Source organism: Cetorhinus maximus, chromosome 6 (assembly GCF_964194155.1).
Source record: "Cetorhinus maximus chromosome 6, sCetMax3.hap1.1, whole genome shotgun sequence".
Lineage (NCBI taxonomy): Eukaryota > Metazoa > Chordata > Chondrichthyes > Lamniformes > Cetorhinidae > Cetorhinus > Cetorhinus maximus.
In genome coordinates, this window is record NC_135884.1 from 19,499,010 (window position 1) to 19,522,008 (window position 22,999).

Consider the following 22,999-nt stretch of genomic DNA (forward strand, 5'->3'; position numbering starts at 1 on the left):
TACGTAAGTGCCATGATTATATTGAATGGCGGAGCAGGCTCGAAGGGCCAAATGACCTACTCCTGCTCCTATTTTCTATGTTTCTATGTTTCTACACCACACTGCAAGTCCAACTGATAATCTTGGTTGTTAATGTAATTCTTTGAACACTCAAGTTTAGCTAATGTCTGTAAATTGTGGAATCATATCTAATGTTGGACGCTGTGTTTTGAGTTTTGCAAGCACAGGCTAGTTGGGTACGACCAGTACCTTGCCTGTTGTGAACAGCAGAAGGGACATGCTGTTTGATACAATCTACCAGTTTTTGGAACATATGGCCTACATGCCTAGCATCACACTGGCTCTGAAGTTCATTTATCACATTACTCATTTGCGTGATGGACAGAACGCCTTTTTCACTTGATAATGCAGACAAATGAGCTCCCTTTTCTTGATGTGCTAGTTGAGAAATCTGCCAGGGCTCCTCTACTACCGTCTACTGCAAGCCTACCTTCACTGGTTGATATATGTGTTGGGATTCCTACAATTCCAAGCGTATATTTTTGGCCTTATTAGCAACCTCATAAATAGGGCCCAAGTCATTTGTTCACTGTGAAAGCTTGATGCTGAAATAGGGTACATCAAAGCTATCCTGTGAGATAATGGCTACCCTGATCAGGTCATTGCTTGCTGTATATTGTGCAAAGTCATGGGCTTAACGCCGCCACTTTCGGTCTTGAAAAGTGCCCAGTCTACCTCAGGTTACCCCGGAAGGGTAAGGTATCTCAAAAATTTGATGAACAGGTGAAGGTAGCAGTTTCACACTGCCACTATGCAATAGTGGTATTTGCCACTAACAGGATGCTGCCATCAAGTTAAAAGGACATTCTGTCTATCACACAAATGAGTAATGTGACATATGAATTTCAGTGCTGCAGTGGTGCTAGGTATGTAGGCCATATGCCCCAAAGACTGGCAAATTGTATCAAACAGCATGTCCCTTCGGCTGTTCGCAACAGGCTAGGTACTGACCGTACCCAATCAGCCCATGATAGCAAAACTCAAAACAGTGTTCAACATTAGATGTGATTCAATGATTGGACAACATTTGCTAAACAATCCTGAATGTTCTAAGAATTATTCTGGTTTATTCACCAGGGCAATGCCTTGACCAATCAGACTCAACCTGCCTGGTTTGAATTTAAACAAAGCTTGGCAGTTAACTATCAGTTATCACTTAACTAATGCCTTCTCCATGGCAACACTTCTACCAATCAGAATCCAGTTGCCAACCAATCAGCGCTCTCTTCTCATGAAGTATAAATTGTTGTTCCCTTTACATTTGGTATTCTTGTGAATGTCCTGATGAGTGCAAGATGAAAAGCTTCTTCATGTCTCTTTTTTCAGTGATACCCAAACGTATTTTTGCACTACCAACTGAATTGCTGAATCTTGATAACGTTGGTCTCCAAATTGTGCAAGGGATTGCTTCTGTTTCGAGCAGCAGTTATTAAAACAAAAGCTTCCTGGGTTGATGCAAATGAAAACTTTGTTGGTTATGTAACCTTCTTAATCATAACAAATTTAAAAAATAAATAAAATGATGCAAGGTAGCAAAATAAATTCTAACCTTTGAAGTGGAGATCAATGCAAAAGGCATTAGAATGACATAGGTTCATTGCAAGGCAGCGATCTACAGGAGGTTTGGCATTAACCAGACACTGGATACCATCACCTCTGAATCCTTCTTTGCATTCACACCTCCGTTTGTTCTACAACAGAAGATTTTTTCAAATGTTGAGAATTAACTAATTTCATAAGCTAATCATTAAACGTGCCAAAACTGAAAAGTTTAAAAAGAACTATAAATTATGAATATTACAATGGCTGTCACAAAATTATTTCAAAATGTGTTCCATATCATTTAAGAGCACAAATTAATTGCAGAACATCTAAAAAGGCTAGAAAAACACCAAAATTTAATATACCCTTTTAAATTCACCAAATACAAAAACTAATCCTGTAAAAAAAAAACTGTCTGGAAATTACACTTCCCCTATGGGAGAAGAGAGAGGAATTTCAGCCATGTAATTTTGGAAAGCGGTTTATTTATGATTCATTCCTTTTTAAACTTTTTTTCTAACTGAATGGAAGTATTTTTTACTAAAATTATTTGATAGACGGCGTTTTATTCACTGCTTTCAAAGCATGACCGGCATCACACTGTTTCCCTTCAAATAGGAGGTTGGGAAGGTAGGACTTGAAATTCTTGGTTACTGCCCTCAAAGACTATCCTAGGTATCTTGACAGTAACAGTGTCTTTATCTTGTGGGATGTCCATCAATCTGTGGCCTCAAAATTGGTCACTCCAAATGTATGATATTCATTAGCAGGCAGATGACTGACTGTTAGCAGTCTGTATGTGAAAATGTGATCCTTTCCAGAAACTAGACTGAATATTTTCCTTTTATTAGCATTGACTAATATAGAAATCAGGACATAAAAAGCTTTTAGTGCAAACACAGCTAAAACAATTTAGACTGAATTCTAACTTGTGCGTGGAAATGGTGCAAATGAACAAACTTAATTGTGTTGGTACAACTGGACTCTTTCTGCTTCTCTTACTTCACCTGGTTTGTCCACAGTCTGTTAATTTCTTCCTCTATCCCCATCTTTTTTTGCTAGATACTCTACATATTCTGGGGTTGTTTGAGAGCCAAATGGAATGCAAGTGTAAATGCTTCTCTTCTTGTGAAAGTACACTAACATTTTTTGTTGGTGGAACTCTTTCCAAGAGTGTTATTCCCTGGAACCCTGACCTTGCCCATACGCTCAAATTCAAAGTTAACTATCCCTTGTTGCAGTAAGGATGTTGAAATATGTATTACGCTTTAAGAACTCTGTGACTGGTGTTGTAGATTGGACATCCATTACAAAAACCCAGTATTTACCTTCTATTGATTTTGGGCAGTTACTACAATTGATCTGAACACATCCTATGCACCAGCAGTAAGTTAGAAAATACTCTCCATGATTCCAACCATGCAATTTGTTTCAGGGAAAAAATAATTTTAATCAGTTCTAATGATATTTGCACTTACTGGTCCAGTGTTGATGCATATTGCATGCTCACTGCATCCACCATTTCTGCCATCGACACACCTGTCTATTGGAATGCAGACATAGCCATCTCCCTCATACTCTGATCGACAGGCGCAGGTTATGTTAATCCCTCTTTGAATACAGGCAGCATGTTGATGGCAGCCTCCGTTATTGTTCTTGCAGCGGTCAACCACTACATATAAAGTTACCAAATTAAAGAATGTGCTTTACTTCCAGTTTTTTTCATGCAAGATCAGCAAGATAGATTTAATTGCTCAAAAAAGAGACATGCTGTCGAAGCTTTTTGGCTTGCACTCATCAACACAGACACAAGAATGCCATATTCCAAAGGGAGCTACAATTTATACTGCATGAGAAAAGGGGTGCTGATTAGTTGGCAAGTTGGCTCTGATTGGTCAAGACGTTGCCAAGGCAAATGCACCAGGGAGTTGTTTCATATGTTTTTGTTTATTCAAAAAAGGTGTAATGTCTGGACATAATTTTTTGCCTGCAGAGGACAGTTCTCTGTATATGAATATATGTAGCTTCTAGCAAGCATAAGTGAGCTACATTGATTGATAATCTTAAATTGGTTGTTAGTGTAATTCTTAGCACACAGGATTGTTCAGCAAATGCTGCTGAATCAGGAACCACATCTAACGTTAGACATTGTGTTCTGAGGTTTGCAAGCATGCTTTGGTTGAGTATGGTCAGTACTCTGCCTATTGTGAACAGCATAAAGGACATGCTGCTTGATACGATCCACAAGTCGTTGGGATGTACGGCCTATGTAGTTGGCGACACACCGGTACTGAAATCCATAAACCACATTACTTATTTGTGTGGTAGGCAGGACCTCTTTTTTGGCTTGACGCCTTTTCCACACATAGAAAACGTCACTCGTGTTGCCACTGCATAGTAGCAGTGTGAAAGGGCCAGCTTCATCAGTTGATCTAATTTCTAAGATACTTTACCTTTCCTGGGTAACCTGAGGTAGATTGGCCACTTTTTAGGTCCAAAAGTGGTGACCTTGGGCCCATGGTGTATAGGATAGGATGTGGTGTATATGGTAGGATTAATCCTCATGGTTCACTATATCCACGTTTGTACGGGCTTGCCCAAGACACACAAAAGTGATGTCCCATAACTCCCTATCTTATCTATGACTGGTTCTGCACAACATGAATTGGTCAAATGGTTGAACAAGTTGCTACAACCCATTCTGAGTAAGTATTCAACATACACTGCAGGATTCCTCCACTTTTGCAAAGACTATATGCAACCTGCATTTCGACAGCAATACCGTGTCAATGTGCTTGTTCGACATTGCTAGCCTGTTCACTAATGTGCTGCTCGAGGAAGCCATATAATTTGTGTCATGTCACAATATCATAGCATCTGGATGCGCTGCCATGTTCTGAATCTGTATTCATTGAACTTGTGAACTTAGCAACTCGTGCAGTTGAATTCAGCTTTAATGACACTGTGTACGCCCAAATGGATGGTGTTGCAATGGGATCCCCCCTAGGACCAGCCCTCACTAACATTTTCATCAGTTTCCATGAGAAACATGCTTTCGATGGAATAACCCCTTGCATATTTCTGATACATAGATGACACAGTTGCTATATTTGAAACTGCAGCTGCATGTAAAAATGTCCTTACATACTTTAATGCACTCCATCCTGTGCTTAAATTCATCTTTGAAATGGAACAATCAAACCAGCTCCATTTCCTCAATGTGCTGGTCGAGAAATCTGCTAATGGGCTCTCTACTGCTGTCTACCGCAAACCTTCCTTCACTGATCAATATGTGTGTCGGGATTCCTACAGCTCCAAGGTTGGCCTTATTGGCAGTCTCATAAATATGGCCCGAGTCATTTGCTCACTGCAAGATGGATGCAGAAAGAAGATGCATCTAAGTTATCCAAGATATGATAGCTACACCAATCAGATCATTGCTCGCTACATATTGCGTATAATCACGAATGGGCCTAAGGCTGCCACTCTCAGACCTGAAAAGTTCCCAGCCTACCCCAAATTACCCTGGAAAGGTAAAGTACCCCAAAGATTTGAGCAACAGGTGAAACTGGCATTTCCACGCTGCTACTCTGCAGTGGCAACACGAGTGGTGTTTTCCACTAACAGGATGCTGCCATCAAGCCAAAAAGATACAAATGAGTAATGTGGTATATGAATTTCAGTGCCGCTGCAATGCCAGGTATGTGGCCCATATGTCTCAATGACTGTGCGAATCGTAATAAACAACATGTTCCTTCGACTGTTCACAATAGGCAGAGCACTGATTATACTCAACCAGCCCAGATAAACTCAGATCATAAATATTTAATGTTAGATGTGAAACTGCAATTCAGCAGTACTTACTGAACAATCCTGAGTGTGCTAAGAATTACACTAACAAATTAAGATTATCAGTCGAGCTCACATTTACGCTTGCTGGGAGCTACACATATTCATATGTAGGAACTCATCCTCTGAAGGCTAAAGGAATATGTCCAGATATTACACCTTTTTTTGAATAAACAAAAGCTTGAGAGGCAGCAGCTCCCTGGTGCATTTGTCATGGCAATATCTCAACCAATCAGAGCCAACTTGCCAACCAATCAGCACCCCTTTCCTCATGCAGTATAGATTGTTGTTCCCTTTGAAATTTAGCATTTTTGCATCTATCCTGATGAGTGCAAGAGGAAAAGCTTGGACAGCATGTCTCTTTTTTCAGTTATGCTCAAGTTCTGTACTATCGAGTGACTATAGATTTAATTGCTAAATGAAATCTCATTGTAGCATGAATCTGAACTTCCATCATTCCATAAAATGTTTGCCTCTAATCATTCTTAATCACACTTTAATGGTGTTAGCCAGCTGAATCTGTTCCAGAATCTGCTTTTATCTTTTCAGAGACTTAGGGATTGGCTTAGTGCCTGTTATAGAGTGTGCCTGATTATCCCTCCTATTGGAAATAAAACTGGGCAGTTTCTCTAACAGGTGCCCAATTGATATGCTAAAAGTGACCCTGTTGTACTTCTGTCCAGTAGGCGCTAGGCTCATGGAACTGCGGCAGGGCAGTACATCCCTCTGCCTGTTGCCTGCACAATTGATTTTGGCTCATTTTTCCACCTTGTGAATTGGGTGACTCTGCTGGCCAAAGAATTTTTAAAAATGCTGCAGTATTTTGAATTATTGAAACTTATAGCACAGAAGGAGGCCATTCAGCCCATCATGGGATCTTTGAAAGAGCAGTCATACTTAGTGTCTCATCCTTACTTTTGTCTGTGACCCTCTAAGTTCATCATCCTCAAGTACCTGTCCAACTCCCTTTTAAAATTACTTATGCCATAAGCTTCCACTACTTCAGGTAGAGCAAACAACTCTCTAAATGAAAAAAATTTCTCCACATCTTTCCTCTACATTTTTTGTCAATGGTTGCTCTGTTTCTACGATCTTTTGTTATTGACCCACTCACCAGAGGGAACAATTTTTCTCTGTCTACTTTTATCAAAATGTCTCATCATCTTGAAAATCTCTATTAGGCCTTCTCTTAACCTTCTCTGTTCCAAGGAGAACAGTCCTAACTTTTCCAATTTCTCCTCATGACTGAAGTCCCTCATCCTTGGTAACATCCTGAATTTGGCAGTTTCTCAACTGAAGTTAAAAATGTGGGGAAATGAGATTATAGTGAATTGCTCCAGTGGAACAATCAGCGCCAGCACAGGCATGATGGGCTGAACAGCCTGTGTAATTCTATCATTGAACAGTTCCAGCAAGAGAGGCCATTGGTTTAAAATTGTCTCTAAGAGAGTGAGGCCAGTGGTGATGAGAAATGTCTTTACACAGGAATGCTTTGCCATGGAAAATAACAGAGGCAAATACCATTGCTTCTTTTAAAAGGTAAAGTAATGAACATTCAAAACGGAAAGAAATAAGGCTCTGGATTTAGTTTTTGACTACTTTAGCAAAAGAATTGGCATTGGCATGATGACCCGAGCAGCTTCCTTCCATGCTGTATACTCTTATGGCGTTAAAATTCTAAGTATTGTCTAACACCGAGGCCCTGAAATGACACTGTGAGGTCAATTTATAAAGACCTAGCACATGCAAGTTTCATCAGAAATTAATCTTTCTGCTATTTTAACAAAAGCATTCATTTTATTAAAATAAATGGGTTAATGGCATCAACAAAATACCGAGAAGAGGAATTATAGTGTTCACCCATTAGCGCCACAAAGTGTAACTTTAGGACCTAGAAATTTGAACTAAATATAAACTAGTGTGAAAGTCTAGATAGCCAATCAGATTTTACAATTATATTTGTTAAGCTTAGCAGAAGTACTTGTCCTTGCCTGTACATTTTCTTCCGTCACCTTCATAGTACGGATTGCATTCACACGTGCTGTCAGTTCTGCAAACAGCATTGATGTCACACTTTGGAGAACATCTAGGTTTTAAAGCTATTTTTAAAAGAAAGCAGGAAAAAAATCCTGTCAGTGCTTCAAGGTTGGAGTATAATTGACACTATGTACAGTATATAAAATTCATCAGAATAATGAACCAGCTTCAATCTCCTTTTCAGTGGGATAAATCACTACCCAATATGATGCTTTCTGTGCTTTAATCCATGTAACAAAATCAGTGACATTTAAAAATAAAATTATATATAGGTTTTAAGTCAACATAATTTAATTCCTTGATAAAGTAATTTGCCTCTATTTGACTTTATGCAGCTCAGTTCGCCCAGAACAAAGATAACTGGCACTTGCTATATTAACTGAGTGCTACAATTGTTGGAAATATTTGCTCAGTGTGAATTTCTAAAATATAGGGCAGAATTTTGCCCTTGGTGGGCGGGCTTGGCAGGGGCAGGGGCGGTCGGGAAGCTGACCGTCGCCCGCGTTCGGGACCGGACTGCGATTTTACGCCAATTAAGGCCTGTCCAGTGTGAAACATGAGAAGCAGTGCTCAGCGCTGCCTGTGTGGGCGGGGGGAGGAGAGCGAGCGGGCTGAGTGCTGCATAATCTCCCTGAGGCACAGAGCTGCCTCAGGGAGATGAAGCATTTTTAAAAAAGAAAATGAAGAAAATAAAAATGCAATAAAACATGTCCCCTCATGTGACTCTGTCACATGAGCAGGGACATGTTATTAATTAAATTTTAAAACTTTTATTTTATTATTATTTGCTTTTGGAAACCTCATCCTGCCAGTGGATGAGGTTTCCAAAAAAATGCAAAGACCGCTTGACCTTTTCCCCTTGGATGGGCAACGAAAAAAGTTAATTTAATTGATTATTTATTGGCTTTAACAGGCCTTTTAATTGTAGGCAGGCGCTTTGCTAACTCTGGTGCACACCCGCTGACTGAACTATCGCGCGACTGTGCGTTGACGTTGGGATGCTCGGCCGACATCAACGTGCGTCTATTCACGTTCGAGTGGGTCGGGTGCGCCCACCTGCCAAGCGAAAATTTCTGCCCATAGACACAGATTACTATCATTAAAAGACCTAATGGATTTTAGCAAAGAACAATATTTCTTTTTAATGACACTCTCTGTGCTAAGAGCCTATGAAACACAAATTCATGAGGTTTTAAGTATATGCGGATATTTCTCTTGATGAAGATCACGCACTAACGTAAAGGAGGTTAATCAAACAACTGTCAGAGAAAAATGACTTAGTGTTTCGGTCTAAGAATGTCATCCCTGAAACACCAATCAATTTTTTTCTTGCAGCAGCAGCTTCCATTTTGTCATTTTCTGTTTTAATTTCAAAAATCCAACATTTTAACTCATATCTGCCCAGAATTTGCAGGATTTTTATTGCAGCCATCAGTTATCAGTGTCATTAGCCCTCTGAATCTCACTACAACTTTAGGCTTTAGCACAAGCACAGGTGGATGGAGAAATCCTGAAGTCATGGCCTGTCATTCATTGCTGGCCCGCAGAATATGCTGTAGATTCTCCCCTGCCTCCCACACCAACGCTATCCCCAGAGCCAATTATCAATGGAATCAATTGATCTGGCAATAACTTTTCCTTTTCTGCTCTCCTTTTGCAGTTAGGAACCCCATAAAACTTAAGTCTTGTTCAATGAGCTACAACTGGGTCTTTAAAAAGTGATCTGAGTAATAACTACTGCTAAACCACCAATTTGGCACTGAACCAAAAATGTGTGAAATATTGTTAAATGTCTCCATTATGATAAATTACTGGATCTTTTTAACAAGACTTTTTTAGATAGTTAAAAAAAATATTTTTTTTCATGATTGTTCAGATTATACTTTCACCCCCGGTGTATGTCCCAATTTTTATTTTTAGAAGTGATTTGATTATAAGTGCTTTTTGTTTCCTGATTAGCTATCTGTGAGTATTCTTTAATGTGTTTGGCTGTTTGGACAATTTGATGACCTCATTGCAGCTCCACATTGGAACCCCCCCCTCCCCCCTTAAACTATGCTGCAATCAATTGCATGTCAAAAGAATTAAGGTTTTTCCCACAAAGATCTCTAGAACTCTCAGCGCAGCTTTCTTCAAATTCAGCGACAAGTGCCCTTGCTTCACTGCTGAGTGCAAAATCAGGGCCATTATTTTCAGTATTAGAAGTATTTATTCCTCGGTCCATGAATGTTAACAAAAACTTTGCTGTAAGATTAAAGTGGGACTCAAGTTGACTTTACTGCTAGCATAAGAACAGTGAAAGCTATACTAATTTATTTGGTAATCCTAATTTATAAAATACTTATTCAATTGGTACAATGTAATTCACATTGAGAATTTTGCAATTTCTCAATCGTAATGATTTTCTTTATCAAGTGAGTTAATTCTAGCAATTGAAGTTTGTCATTTGTCAATTACTGCAACTATTAAACTTCTTCCTTTAGCTTTGATAAATTATGAAACCATACACATTAAAAATTGACTTGCATCAGTGTATGTTACAAATAACCAGGTTGTCACAACGACAGTATGCCGTGAGATAACATTAATTAGTGAGCCCAATATTAATTTTAGAACTAAATATGTAAAATTACTTGCCAGATCTTGTTTCACAGTATTTTCCTGTCCAACCTTCTCTGCAGAAACAGGTTCCTTCACCAGAAATTCCTTCATCACAGATTCCATTTTCTGTGCAATTACATTCTGTGTGATTTAAAAAAAATAAGGTTTGAAAATGGCAATAGTTCCTCCACAGGACTAAATCCAGGTGACATCAAATGTATATATTATAACAACAACGGACCAGTCATATTCACCATCAAGACCATAAGCAAATTCTTTGCAGAGATACCAAATGATTGTAACCTTTATCACTTGGCAACTTTTGTACAGAAGCTAAAGTAATGCTAGGAGGTGAATGATCTATGTGAATATAGCAGTTCAGTGTACGGTATTTGCAAGCTGCGTTAATTCTGTATATTTGAGCAAGTAGGTTTCAAAGACATTCAGCCTCAACAAGGTACAAAAAATAAGTAAGGAACTCAGTGGCAAACTAGATCATGCATTTGGGAACTGTAAATTACCAGTTGTGAAATACAAAACAAAACTACCAACTTATCTTACAGCAAGTCCGAGTACATTGAGCTGGATGCAATACATACTTTCGCAGTTTGGTCCATATCTGCCCGATTCGCATAGTTCACAGGCTGTTCCACTGAACCCCACTGAGCACTGGCATGTTCCATTTCCAAGTCTTCTATCATTACAACTTCCATGAGAACTGCAAGGGGACTGTATTCCTCCAGGACACACTGAAATAATAAAGTGACAGGGTAAATCTTCTATATTAAGGAAGAGTTTTAGGACTTGGCTCTGAAGTGGAGCAAAAGGAAAATGCTCCATTTGAAACATAGAAACACAGAAAATCCAAGGCACAGAAGGAGGCCATTTGACTCATTTTATCTATGCTAGCTGAATCACGGAATCACAGAATCGCACAGTGCAGAAGAGGCCCTTCGGCCCATCAAGTCTGCACCGACACGTGAGGAACAAAAAAGAAAAAGAGCTTCTCAGCTTAATTCTTATTCCCAGCTCTTGATCTGTAGCCCTGTTGGTTACAGCATTTCAAGTGCATATCAAGTTTTTTTTTAACGTCATGAGGGTTTCTGCCTCTATTATCCTTTCAGGTAATGAGTTCCAGACTCTCACCATCCCCTTGTTGAAAAGATTTTTCCTCAACTTCCCTCTAATCCTGTCAATATCTTTAAATCTATATGCCCCCAGTTACTGACTTCTCTGCTGAGAGAAATAGGTCCTTTGTATCCACTCTATTTAGACTCTCATAATTTTGTATACCATTAAATCTCCACTCAGCTTCCTCTGTTCCACAGAAAATCCCAGTCTATCCAATCTATTCTCATAGCTAAAAAATCTCCTTTCCTGGCAACATCATTGTAAATCTTCTCTGTACCCTTTCTAGTGAGATCACATCTTTCCTGTGACTAGAATTGTAATACACTATCTGTGGCCTAACTAATTTTTTTTACAGTTCTAGCAAAACCTCCTTGTTCGTATATTTATGCCTTAGCCAATAAAGAAAAGTATCCTACTGCAGACGTGCTGCTTTTCCCCAGCCTACCAGGTACTGATAGCAATGGCAGTACAAGTGGGAGTACCATTTCCAATATCTGCATTGTAATAGCTCTAGATTTTAACCAAGATATATGCACATCTTTAGCTTACCATTGTGTCACAGGAGATGAAATTTGCCTTCATGAGTAGTATGAAGAGGTTCATAGCAAATGAGCAGCTGTGTTAGACTACTCATGATTTTCTCTTCCATTGAAGTCAATGGCAAGAAAGTCAGGCCTGGTGTAAAACAGGCTGCTGATTTACTACCAACGAAGACTAATTTCATCCCCAAAAAGTTAAATATTCTCACCGGCTCTGTCACCCCCAGTACAACTTTGTTCTCCTTACTTAAGGAGGGATATAATTGCATTGGAAGCAGTTCAGAGATGGTTCACTTGGCTGATTCCTGGGATGAAGGGGTTGTCTTGGGAAAGGTAACAAGTTAGGCTGATACTCTTTGGAATTTAGAAAAATGAAACTTGATCTTATTGAAACATATAAGATTCTGAGGGGGCTTCATAGGGTGGTTGCTGGGAGGGTGTTATCTCTTGTGGGTAGAGGTCTCCCACTTAAAATGGAGACTTGGAGGAATTTTTTCTCTCAGAAGATCATTAGACTTTAGAATTCTCTTCCCCAGACAGCAGTGGAGGCTGGGCCATTGAATATATTCAATGCTGAATTGGACAGATTTTTTATTGACAAGGGTGTCAGGGTTATGGGGGTCAGGGATTGGTGGCAGGAAAGTGGAGTTAAGGTCACAATCAGATCAGCTATGATCTTTTTGAATGGTATTGCAGACTCGAGGGGCAGAATGGCCTCCTCCTGCCCCTATTTCTTATGATCTTATGATCAATAAAACTAATATGGATCTTTGGTCGTAACAGGACAAATAACTTAACTTGAGTTCCCATTTTAAGGCGATTTTCAAAACAGAGATCAAAGAACACTTTGGAAAAGAAGAGAGAATGCTGCAACATGAGACACATTGAATGTTAATGCATGGCATCTCAGTCATGAGTTTTTGTCACGTGATTCATCAGGCAATGGGTCAGCTGATTCCTTTGTTATTTTTCCTCTCTCTTTGTTCTGAGTCAGCAAGCAGAAAAATAATGTAGCACCAAGAAACAACCTTGAGTTTGTCTTATTATACTTGTTAATTTATATACTTAAATAAAACATTGACAATATTTCTAACAAAAATAGGTTACACCTATTATCTTAAAACAATAGTGCAGAAATGCTGAAGAAGGGACTTTTTCCATAGGGAACAATGCAGCATTTTAAAATCTATCTGTACCCAACTATCAGCCTCAGTCTCCATTAGATAAAAGATAGAGTTATACTGTTGCCTCTATGTTGATACAAAATAGTTTCTTAAGACTGAGGTCAAGTCCCAATTGATTCCAGATTACTCAAGAAGACTGACATCCTTGAATGATTGTATCTTACATTATTAGGCCTTTTAAAACTGTTGCAATACAGTTCTATTGCTGTCTAAAGCTGGTCTTAAAAAAAGTTCAGGTAATTCATTGAAGCTTTCCACAAGTGTGTACGCACGCACATGCAGAGCTCGCTGTCAGAACCATACCCTGCAGAAAGTGCAAATTAAGATCAGCCAGTTATACTTCACAGTTACTGTTTTCAGACTGGCAGTGTAGTGCAATCAAAACCTAAAACAAAAATTATTTTCAAATCATATCCCCAAATCCCGTAGTACTTGCTAATAGAAATATTTGGTCAAGAGTTAACAATCGACGCTATTTCCTTCCTCAACTCAAACATGAATAATCACCTGTAAGAGGTAAATGAGATTTATCAGCTAACATGTTTCAAAGTCTTATTCTGATTAAAAATTTGAAGTGACATTGTACAGCATATGAAACAATCAGCATAACAAGTACTCAGCTCTGAAGAATAATGTTTCTGGGTCAAAAAGCTCAGTGTACCAAAGATTAGAGCCCTTGTCACTTTTTTACCCGTGTCTTTGAGCCCTCACCCAGCACAAACACATCAAACTTCCAACCAAAAAACAATTAAAACTCCTACATACAAGGTCTTGAATCCTAGATCATGCAGCTAGGAAGGAGGCCCATTGTGCCTGTGCCAGCTGTTTGAAAGATTAGTTTCGCTCCCATGGTCTTTACCGATAGCCCTGCTAATGTTTCCATTTCAAGTGTTTATCCAGTTATGTTTTGAAAGTTACTACTGAATCTCCTTTCACCATCCAATCATGTAGTGCATTTCAGATCATAACAACTCCTGCATAAAAAAATTCTCCTCTGGCTCTTTTGCCAATTACCTTCAATCTGTGTCTTCCTGCTAGTGGAAAGAGTTTCTCCCTATTTACTCTATCAAAGACCTTCATAATTTTGAACTCCTCTGTTAAATCTCACCTTAACCTTCTCTGCTCTAAGGAGAACTTTACTCTATCCACATAAGAGTGAACCCATTCAAAGCTTAGCTTCAAATATTCAGTTTTTTGCTTGTTGCTGGTTAATAGTGTGATTCATTGAAAGTTAAAGGGAAATGTACTCAACATCAAGAAGAAACACTGACAAATAGAGGCAAAAGCAGTGCATATATTTGAAACAATACAATGGTGATAGAATTGTGACATGTGTGCCATCTCTGGGCATTACCTTGACAATAAGGGCCATAATGATTTTTGCAACACTGGGGAATCCATAGGGGGTTAACACATTGTCTGCTGCAGCCACGTAAAACATGGATTGGACTATGACGAAACCACTTTCCTCTGATAACAGAATAGGGAAACGCAGGCAAATATATCTGATCGCTGAACAGGTCCCGAAGGTGAGATAGATGTCTCCCTGCCATGTTCCTTTGGCTGTACGAACAGTTTTGGTAATCTGAACCATCCTTAAAATTAAAAAGCAAAAGTAAGGATCTCACAGAATTCTATTTCTCAATAGCAAATTAGTGGAATACCTAGCAAGCTGCTTAATGCAATAATATTCTAAAAATAACCTATTAATTCCATTAGAGTTCTGCTTTAGGACTATAAAACCATCCACAGAGCCAAGTTCTTTTTTGGTAATACATTGCAGATTAAATTCTAGCAATATTATCTTTTTTCCCAACAGGTTTCAGTTTTCAGTCACACACCAAGTATTATACCTGCCCCGCAAACTCTTATTAAACAGTCAGCAATGGATTGGGCTTAATTTGTATGGCTAAAAATAAGGTGGGGCCAAGAAAAAAAAGGGTAGTTGGTAGTTCAGATGGTTTGAATTTCACCTTATTCGTGCATTTATTATGTTATCAGTGGGGAGTCGGTTAGCTCGGTTGGCTAGATGGTGAGAGTATGATGCAGAATGATGCCAATGGTGCAGTTTCAATCCCTGTGCCAGCTGTGGTATTTCATGGAGGTCTTAGCCTCCTTGCCTTGCCCTGCCCTGCTCAACACTGCTGAGTGGTGCCCCTCAAGCTACAAGTTGCCAAAATTCTCTCTCTCTAATGGAGAGAGATACTTATGGTCCTTTGTTACTATGGCTAGATGATAGCACATTATGTTATCAATCCTTCCCCTGAGATTATTTTCCTATTATCCTGTTCTTCGCTGCACTTCATTTTCCTGTGAATTCTTGATGACACTGCATTGCAGTGATTACATTACAACAGAATCTAAAATTTTCAGTCAAAATAACTTGTGTTGGTTTTGACTATCATAAGTATTTCTTTGATGTTATTGCACTGCGCTGGTAGTGAGTGTCTACAGATTAATCTCGTTCTTCTAATGATGCAATAAAGAGCTCAGATTTTACTCTTGTGGGTTACATAGTCACCTTAACACATTAACTAAATTACAACAATCTTCTTGCTCTCTAACCTCCTGCCAATGTTCTTTCCTTTACTGAAGGCTGTGATTCTTGTTGCAGTCACCCTCCTCCATCCACTGCTGCCTTAGCTGAGATTGACTAACAGCAAGGAACATGAATTGGTGTTCCTTCCTAGTCATTGTGGTTTACTAAGCGATCACATGGTGTATTTACCTACTAACCCTTTTTAGGCAGCCTGTCATAACTTTCACCTCATTTCTATTTTTCCTTAGTTCTGATGAAGAGTCATACGGACTCGAAACGTTAACTGTGTTCCTCTCCGCAAATGCTGTGACCTGCTGAGCTTTTCCAGCTATTTTTGGTTTTGTTTCAGATTTCCAGCATCCGCAGTATTTTGCTTTTATATCAGTCAGACCATTCCTGATCCTGACAATTCTCTTAAGTGAAAACATTTCTCCTTATATCCCCTCCAGATCTTTTGACAATGATTTTAAATCTATGACTTCTGGCTCGTGACCCACTTGCTATAAGGAATAGTTTTTATCTACTCTATCAAAACCTCCCATTGTCTTGGAAACCTCTATCAGTTTGTTTTCTCTGTTCCAAGTGTTCTAACTCATCCATATCCCTCCTTATTAATTAAAGTCCCTCATCCCTGGTACCAGATTCTTTTTTTGATATGGTTAATGAAAATTTGGATAGTTTGATTTCAAGTCTGAGTTTTTAAACAAGGGTTAAAGGAAACACTGACAGTGAATGAGGAAAGCTGAGGAAAGGTCGGTGATCACCATGGAAATGGACATCAGCAAATATAAGCTATTGAGAAAAATGTCCTGTAGCTAGTATTAGATTATGGCCAGGATTTTCCGTGCCTGCCGGCATCGGGTGTGTTCGATGGTTTGAGCGGGCAATATGGCGAGAAGACCAAAAATCAGTTTACGATCATCTATTCTCCCTGCCGATGGCAAGCTGCATTTCCTGCCATTGGACATTGGGGATCTCATTGTAATACATCAGCATATCATTACAAGGCCAGCACGCCGGAATTGTCCTCCCTCTGGATTGTCCACCTACGTCGACGTGATTGCATGCCAAAGTGTTTCACAACAACATATATAAGGAGTGCACTTAGAGGGCTGCACTTTGAGGAGAACTCAGAGGCGAGTGCACAGTAACATTGTGTGTGCTCGCCTGGGTCGTCTGTTGGACTTCAAGGTTGCAGCGCTTTGTGGGGTGGGAAGCAGGGGCTGCCCTGTGGTTGAGGCATGTTGGGCAAGGGGGCAAAGGTTGCCCTGCGATTGAGGTGATTTGGGGAGGGGGCAAGTGCTGCCCTGCGGCTGAGGTGATTTGGGGGGGGTGTGCAAAGGGTTGCCCTCCAGTTGAGGCACATTAGAGGGGGCAGGCAAGGGCTGTCCTGCAGTTGAAGGTAGCGCACAAGCATGTGCAGGTGGGGGAGGGGGGTTGGGGAAGGAAGCAGCCACGCATTAAGGAAACCTTGTATAAAGTGACCATACCTCTTCAGCTGAAGCAGTTCAGGAGCAACCACATTGACATGATTGGAGTTGGGCTCCTAGCTTCTTTGCCCACTCAAGGAACGCAGAAGCATCAAAGTGTCACCAAGTGCTCCAGAGCTTTTCACCCCTTGGGCACAGACTGCAAACTAATGAGCATTTTAGTGGACTGCAGAACAGTTGAACGACTGGGCACGTTGTGCACTCTCCTTGCTAAGCTGGCTGTGGAGCAGTCACTGGTGGAGGCGCTCACAGCCCCTTGCAATGTCATCATTCAGGTTTGGACCAGTCTCCTTCATGGTTCAAGCTAACAGTGCAGACATGCAGTGCAGGTTAGGAGAATGCCTGCACCTGAGCTGAGAGCACAGCATGCAGTCCAATGGGCAAAGCTGCCGCCAATCAGTCGGTTAGAGTGAGACGGAGGTGGGTGAGGTTTCGGGCAGCCATTTGGGCATGAATCTCTGTCGATCCAACTGGTGGCCAGCACTCTCTGGGATACGTTAAGGGGCCTTCAGACTTAACCAAGATTGGTTCTTAGTATACCCTGCTAACCCACCTGTCTCTCTCTTTCATCCTGCAATAGGAGTACATCAAGATCATGGAGCCTCGTGAACTAGCTGTATGCCTCGTGGCGTACAGAGAGCAAAGATGATGGAGAAGAGAGTGATTGAGGCACCTGGCTGTGCAGAGGCAGGAGCAGCACCCTCTGGAAGAAGGGGCGGCTGGGGCTATCACGCATGTCGCTGAAGAGCCACCACAAGCTGTCGCTGGTCGGCGCCTAGCTAGACCCAGGGTCTATAGATGCCCCCTTTTATTCTTGCAGATGACCGAGAACCAGTGTTGCCGAAGACTGCACATGTCTAGAGAACTGGTCGGTCACATCTGCCAGCTGCTGCAGGATTTGGCACCACGGGGACATGGAGGGCATCCACTGCCAGTGGGCATGAAAGTGACCACAGCGCTCAATTTCTATGCCAGTGGCTCCTTTCAGGGCTCCACTTATGACCACTGTGGGATCTCACAAGCCTCCACCCACAAATGCATCCATGACGTCATGAATGCCATCTTTGTGAGGGCACACAACTTTGTGCTTTTTGCTCGAGACCAGGACAGCCAGGATGCAAGAGCGATTGGATTTGCCCAGATCTTGGGTTTTCCACAGGTGCAGGGTGCCATCGACTGCACTCGTGTGGTGCTCAGATCTCCATCGCAACAAGCGCTCAACTATGTCAACCGCAAGGGATTCCATTTGCTGAATGTGCAGCTGGTGTGTGACCACCACAAATGCATCCTGCAGGTCTGTGCACGGTTTCCAGGGAGTGTGCATGACTCCAACATTCTCAGTTGGTTACAGATCCCTGAAGTCTTCCAGGGTCCACTGCAGGGATGGCTCCTTGGGGACAAGGGCTACCGGCAGAGACCATGGCTGATGATACCCATGCGGTGGCCTCGACTGCAGTAGAGTGAAGGTATAACAAGGCTCATGCTGCAAATTGCAACTTGGTGGAGCAGACCACTGGGATGCTGAAAATAAGGTTCCGGTGCCTGGACCAAACTGGTGGAGCCTGCAAAACAGTCCATAGAGGGTGTCACGCATTGTTGTCAACCTGGCTCTGCAACGGGGAGAGGAGCTGGCTGAGGTGGAGATGGAGGAGCTGGAGGTCTCCTTGGATGAGGAGAGCACTGACAGGGGTGAGGGTGAGGAGGTCCTCGAAGGCGGCAATGAGGCCCTCGCACAGGCCAGATGAGGCAGGCATGCTCTGGAGGCCCTCATAGCTGCTAGGTTTGTGGAGGATGATGACTACATGCAGTGAGGGACACCATAGAATCTCACATTGCATCTATGAATGTTTGACTCCAGTCTGGCTTATGGCAGCGCGAATACCCTCTGTGAGAATGCTCCTGTCATGGAGATGCAGTGGAGGCTCTAATAGTCGCTCGATTGTAGGAGGATGATGGCTCCTTGGGGACAAGGGCTACCGGCAGAGACCGTGGCTGATGACACCCATGTGGCGGCCTCAACTGCAGTAGAGTGAAGGTATAACGAGGCTCATGCTGCAATTCGCATAGGTGGAGCAGACCATCGGGATGCTGAAAATGAGGTTCCGGTGCCTGGACCAATCTGGTGGAGCCTGCAATACAGCCCATAGAGGGTGTCATGCATCGTCGTCAACCTGGCTCTGCAATGGGGAGAGGAGCTGGCTGAGGTGGAGATGGAGGAGCTGGAGGATGACAACATGCAGTGAGGACGCTCCATAAATCTTCACATAGTTTCTCTGAATGTCTGACTCCTGTCTGGCTGAGGGCAGCTTGCTTGCACTCTGTGGTCAGGATCATATTATAGAGACACGGCCATTAAACTTTAAAAGCATCTCTCGCCTTTGAATCAGAGTGTTGTGGGTTCATGTCCCACTCCCGGAAACCAAGAACTGTGATTGTACTCGAAAAAGAGTTGCAATCTGTGACTGTTGATAACTTGAAAGAGTTTCAGCACCTGACCCCTTCAGGAACACAGCGTCACTGGTCACAGATGATGAAGAGATGAGGGCCAGCTCCACCTTATAGATGCTGAAAGCACCCAGAGAGAATTAGAGAACTCTGTGACGCTTGCCCACAACATCTGGCAGCAATGACAAACACCTTTGAGGTGCAGGCATCAGTAATGTTTCCAGGGAGTGTGAGTCCAGACCATCACTTTGGTCTGAAGGCTGCACAAAGCACAGGGGAGAGGCCCTGGAATGAGACACCTGCATTTACCTTGTGCAGAAAGGTTTTACATCTGAGTGACATGAACACTGCTCATCAGAACAAGGAACCATAGGCAGGAAGACATTCTTGGGAGTTTATTGACAATAGCGAACAGTATGTACAAGTGATTAACAGCTGTGCCCAGGCTGCGCAACTACATCTTCTTAACTTTCCTAACCCTGCTGCTACGTCTTGGTGCTCCCTGACCATCCACAGCGGAGGTTGAGGTAGCCTGCTGACTGCTACACCCTGTCTGTGATGACCTTAGCAGGCATCCTCTGGAGGGCAGAGACCTGGAGGTCTTGTTGTTTGGCAGAGGCATCCTCCGCGGTCTGTGCAGCTGGAGCTGCTGAGGTCATAGGAAGAGGGGATTCAGACGGGTCGGACACACCGGGGAGTCACCTGGATGGATGGCCCCAAGGGGTACAGCTGCTGATCCTCCTCCCTTTGATGCCCAAGGGCCCCAGGCTGACTCGTGAAGGAGAAGGGGTAGCTGGAGTGAGATTGAGCTGCTTCCCACCCCTCTCACATACATACAGTTGGAGGGCAACAATGGCATCAGCAATGGAGTTGAACCTGCGCAGCAGTGCAGAAGCAATGTCCTGGACCAAGATCTCCATGGCGGCCGCCATCCTTCCAGTGTTGACCTCAGTGTGTTGGCATGCCAGCACTATCACCTCAGCCTGAAGGTGGATGGACTCCTTCATCATGTCTTGCAATCTGAGGAGTGCAATGGACATCCCTTCCTGATGTTCCCGAGCTTGCCTTTGCAGCTCCAGCAACTATGACATGACCGAGTTCATCATCTGACTCTGAATCAGCAAAGTTCTGGCCTCCAGCAGTCCTTCAAGTGCTGGAGGCCAGGGAGGTCCCTGCTGCCACCTGCTGCAGATTATCGTGGATAGCACGTTCAGTGAGGTGGTCACACAGCAGGTAAAGACTGAACAGGCAGAAAGGGGGTGGGTCACCACCAGGCAGAGTAGATGAAGGCAGGTAGTACAGGAGTCCCATGTGGCCGTCCCCCTCCCTAACAGATCTCCCGTTTTGGATATTGTTGGGGGAGATGGCTTCTCAGGGGAAAGCAGCAGGAGCCAAGTCCATGGCACCACAGATGGCTCTGCTGCACAAGAGGGGAGGAAGAAGAGTGGCAGGGCTATGGTGATAGGGGATTAAATAGTAAAGGGAACAGACAGGTGTGTCTGCGGCCGTAAAAGAGACTCCAGGATGGTATGTTGCCTCCCTGGTGCCAGGGTCAAGTATGTCTCGGAGAGGCTGCAGGGCATTCTGAAGTGGGAGGGTGAACAGCCAGTGGTTGTGATACATATTGGTATCAACGACATAGGTAAAAAAGGGATGAGGTCCTACAAGCTGAATATAGGGAGTTAGGACGTAAATTAAAAAGTAGGACCTCAAAGGTAGTAATCTCAGGATTACTACCAGTGCCACGTGCTAGTGAGAGTAGAAATAGCAGGATATATCAGATGAATATGTGACTGAAGAAATGGTGTAGCGGGGAGGGATTCAGATTCCTGGGACATTGGGACTAGTTCTGGGGGAGGTGGGACCAGTACAAACAGGATGGGTTGCATCTGGGCAGGATTGGGACCAATGTCCGTGGGGGCCGGGTGGGGGGGGTGTTTGCTAGTGCGGTCGGGCAGGGTTTAAACTAGAATGGCAGGTGGGTGGGAACCTGAGCAGGGAGACAAAGGAGAGGGAAACAAGGATAGAAATAAAAGACAGAAAAGTAAGAAGCAAAAGTGGAAGGCAGAAAAAAACAAGGGCAAAAAACAAATGGGGGCAAAATAAAGCTAAGATGACTAACAAGGTTTAAAAGACAAGTCTAAAGGCATTGTATTCTTAAAACATGGAGCATTCGCAATAAGGTAGATGAATTAACAGTGCAAATAGATGTAAACAGTTATAATATAGTTGCAATTATGGAGACATGGCTGCAGGGTGACCAAGGATGGGAACTGAACATCCAGGAGTATTCAATATTTAGGAGGGACACACAAATAGGGAAAGGAGGTGGAGTAGCATTGTTAGTAAAGGAGGAAATCAATGCAATAGTGAAAAAGGATATTGGCTCAGAAAATCATGACGTGGAATCTGTTTGAGTGGAGATAAGAAACACCAAGGAACAGAAAACATTGGTGGGAGTTGTCTATAGGCCCCCAAACAGTAATGGAGATGTAAGGGAAGGCATTAAGCAGGAAATTAGAGACCCATGCAATAAAGGTACAACTGTAATCATGGATGACTTTAATCTACATATAGTTTGGACAAACCAAACTAGCAATAATAGTGTGGGGGAGGATTTCCTGGAGTGTGTGTGTGATGGTTTTTTAGACCAATACATTGAGGAACCAACTAGAGAGCAGGCTATTCTAGACTGGGTATTGTACAATGAGAAAGGATTAATTAACAATCTTGTTGTGTGGGGTCCCTTGGGGAAGAGCGACCATAAAATGATAGAATTGTTCATTAGGGTGGAGAGTGAAGAAGTTGAATCCAAAACTAGGGTCCTGAATCTAAATAAAGGGAACTACAAGGGTATGAGGCGCAAGTTGGCAATGACGGATTGGGGAACCTTACTAAAAGGGTTGACAATGGATAGGCAATGGCTAATATTTAAGGAATGTATGCATGAATTACAACAATTATTCATTCCTGTCTGGCGCAAAAGTAAAACAGGAAAGGTGGCTCATCCATGGCTTACAAAAGAAATTAGGGGTAGTATTAGATCCTAAGAGGAGACATATAAAATTGCCAGAAAAAGCAGCAAGCCTGAGGATTGGGAGCAGTTTACAGCAAAAGTGGACAAAACGATTGATCAAGAAAGTGAAAATGGAGCATGAGTAAATTTGCAAGAAACATAAAAACTGACTGTAACAGCTTCTATAAATATGTGAAAAGAAAAAGATTAGCGAAGACAAATGTAGTTTCCTTACAGTCAGAAACAGGGGAAATTATAATGGGGAACAAAGAAATGTCAGAAGAATTGAACACATATTTTGGTTCTGTCTTCACAAAGCAGACACAAATAATTTCCCAGAAATGTTAGGGAACCAAGGGTCTATTGAGAGGGAGGAATTGAAGAAAATCAGTATTAGTAAAAAAATGGTGCTCGAGAAATTAATGGGGTTAAAGGCTGAAAAATTCCCGGGGCATGATAATCTACATCCCGGAGTGCCAAGGAAGCGGCCCTGGAAATATTGGATGCATTGGTGGTCATCTTCCAAAATTCTATAGACTCTGGAGCAGTTCCTATAGGTTGGAGGG

At 42.1% G+C, this 22,999-nt stretch overlaps 1 protein-coding gene across 1 annotated transcript in view; it reads right to left on the minus strand.

The window, feature by feature from the left end:
• The window catches only part of stab1 (stabilin 1), a 260,057-nt gene that overhangs the window by 22,921 nt on the left and 214,137 nt on the right, over nucleotides 1-22,999 (minus strand). Inside the window, exons 55-60 of the mRNA XM_078543330.1 lie at nucleotides 14,298-14,538; nucleotides 10,689-10,838; nucleotides 10,126-10,230; nucleotides 7,443-7,550; nucleotides 3,081-3,274; nucleotides 1,610-1,751 (exon numbers count right to left, since the gene is read on the minus strand). Coding sequence (XP_078399456.1) covers nucleotides 1,610-1,751; nucleotides 3,081-3,274; nucleotides 7,443-7,550; nucleotides 10,126-10,230; nucleotides 10,689-10,838; nucleotides 14,298-14,538 — 940 coding nt within the window. The remainder of the gene's footprint in view (nucleotides 1-1,609; nucleotides 1,752-3,080; nucleotides 3,275-7,442; nucleotides 7,551-10,125; nucleotides 10,231-10,688; nucleotides 10,839-14,297; nucleotides 14,539-22,999) is intronic.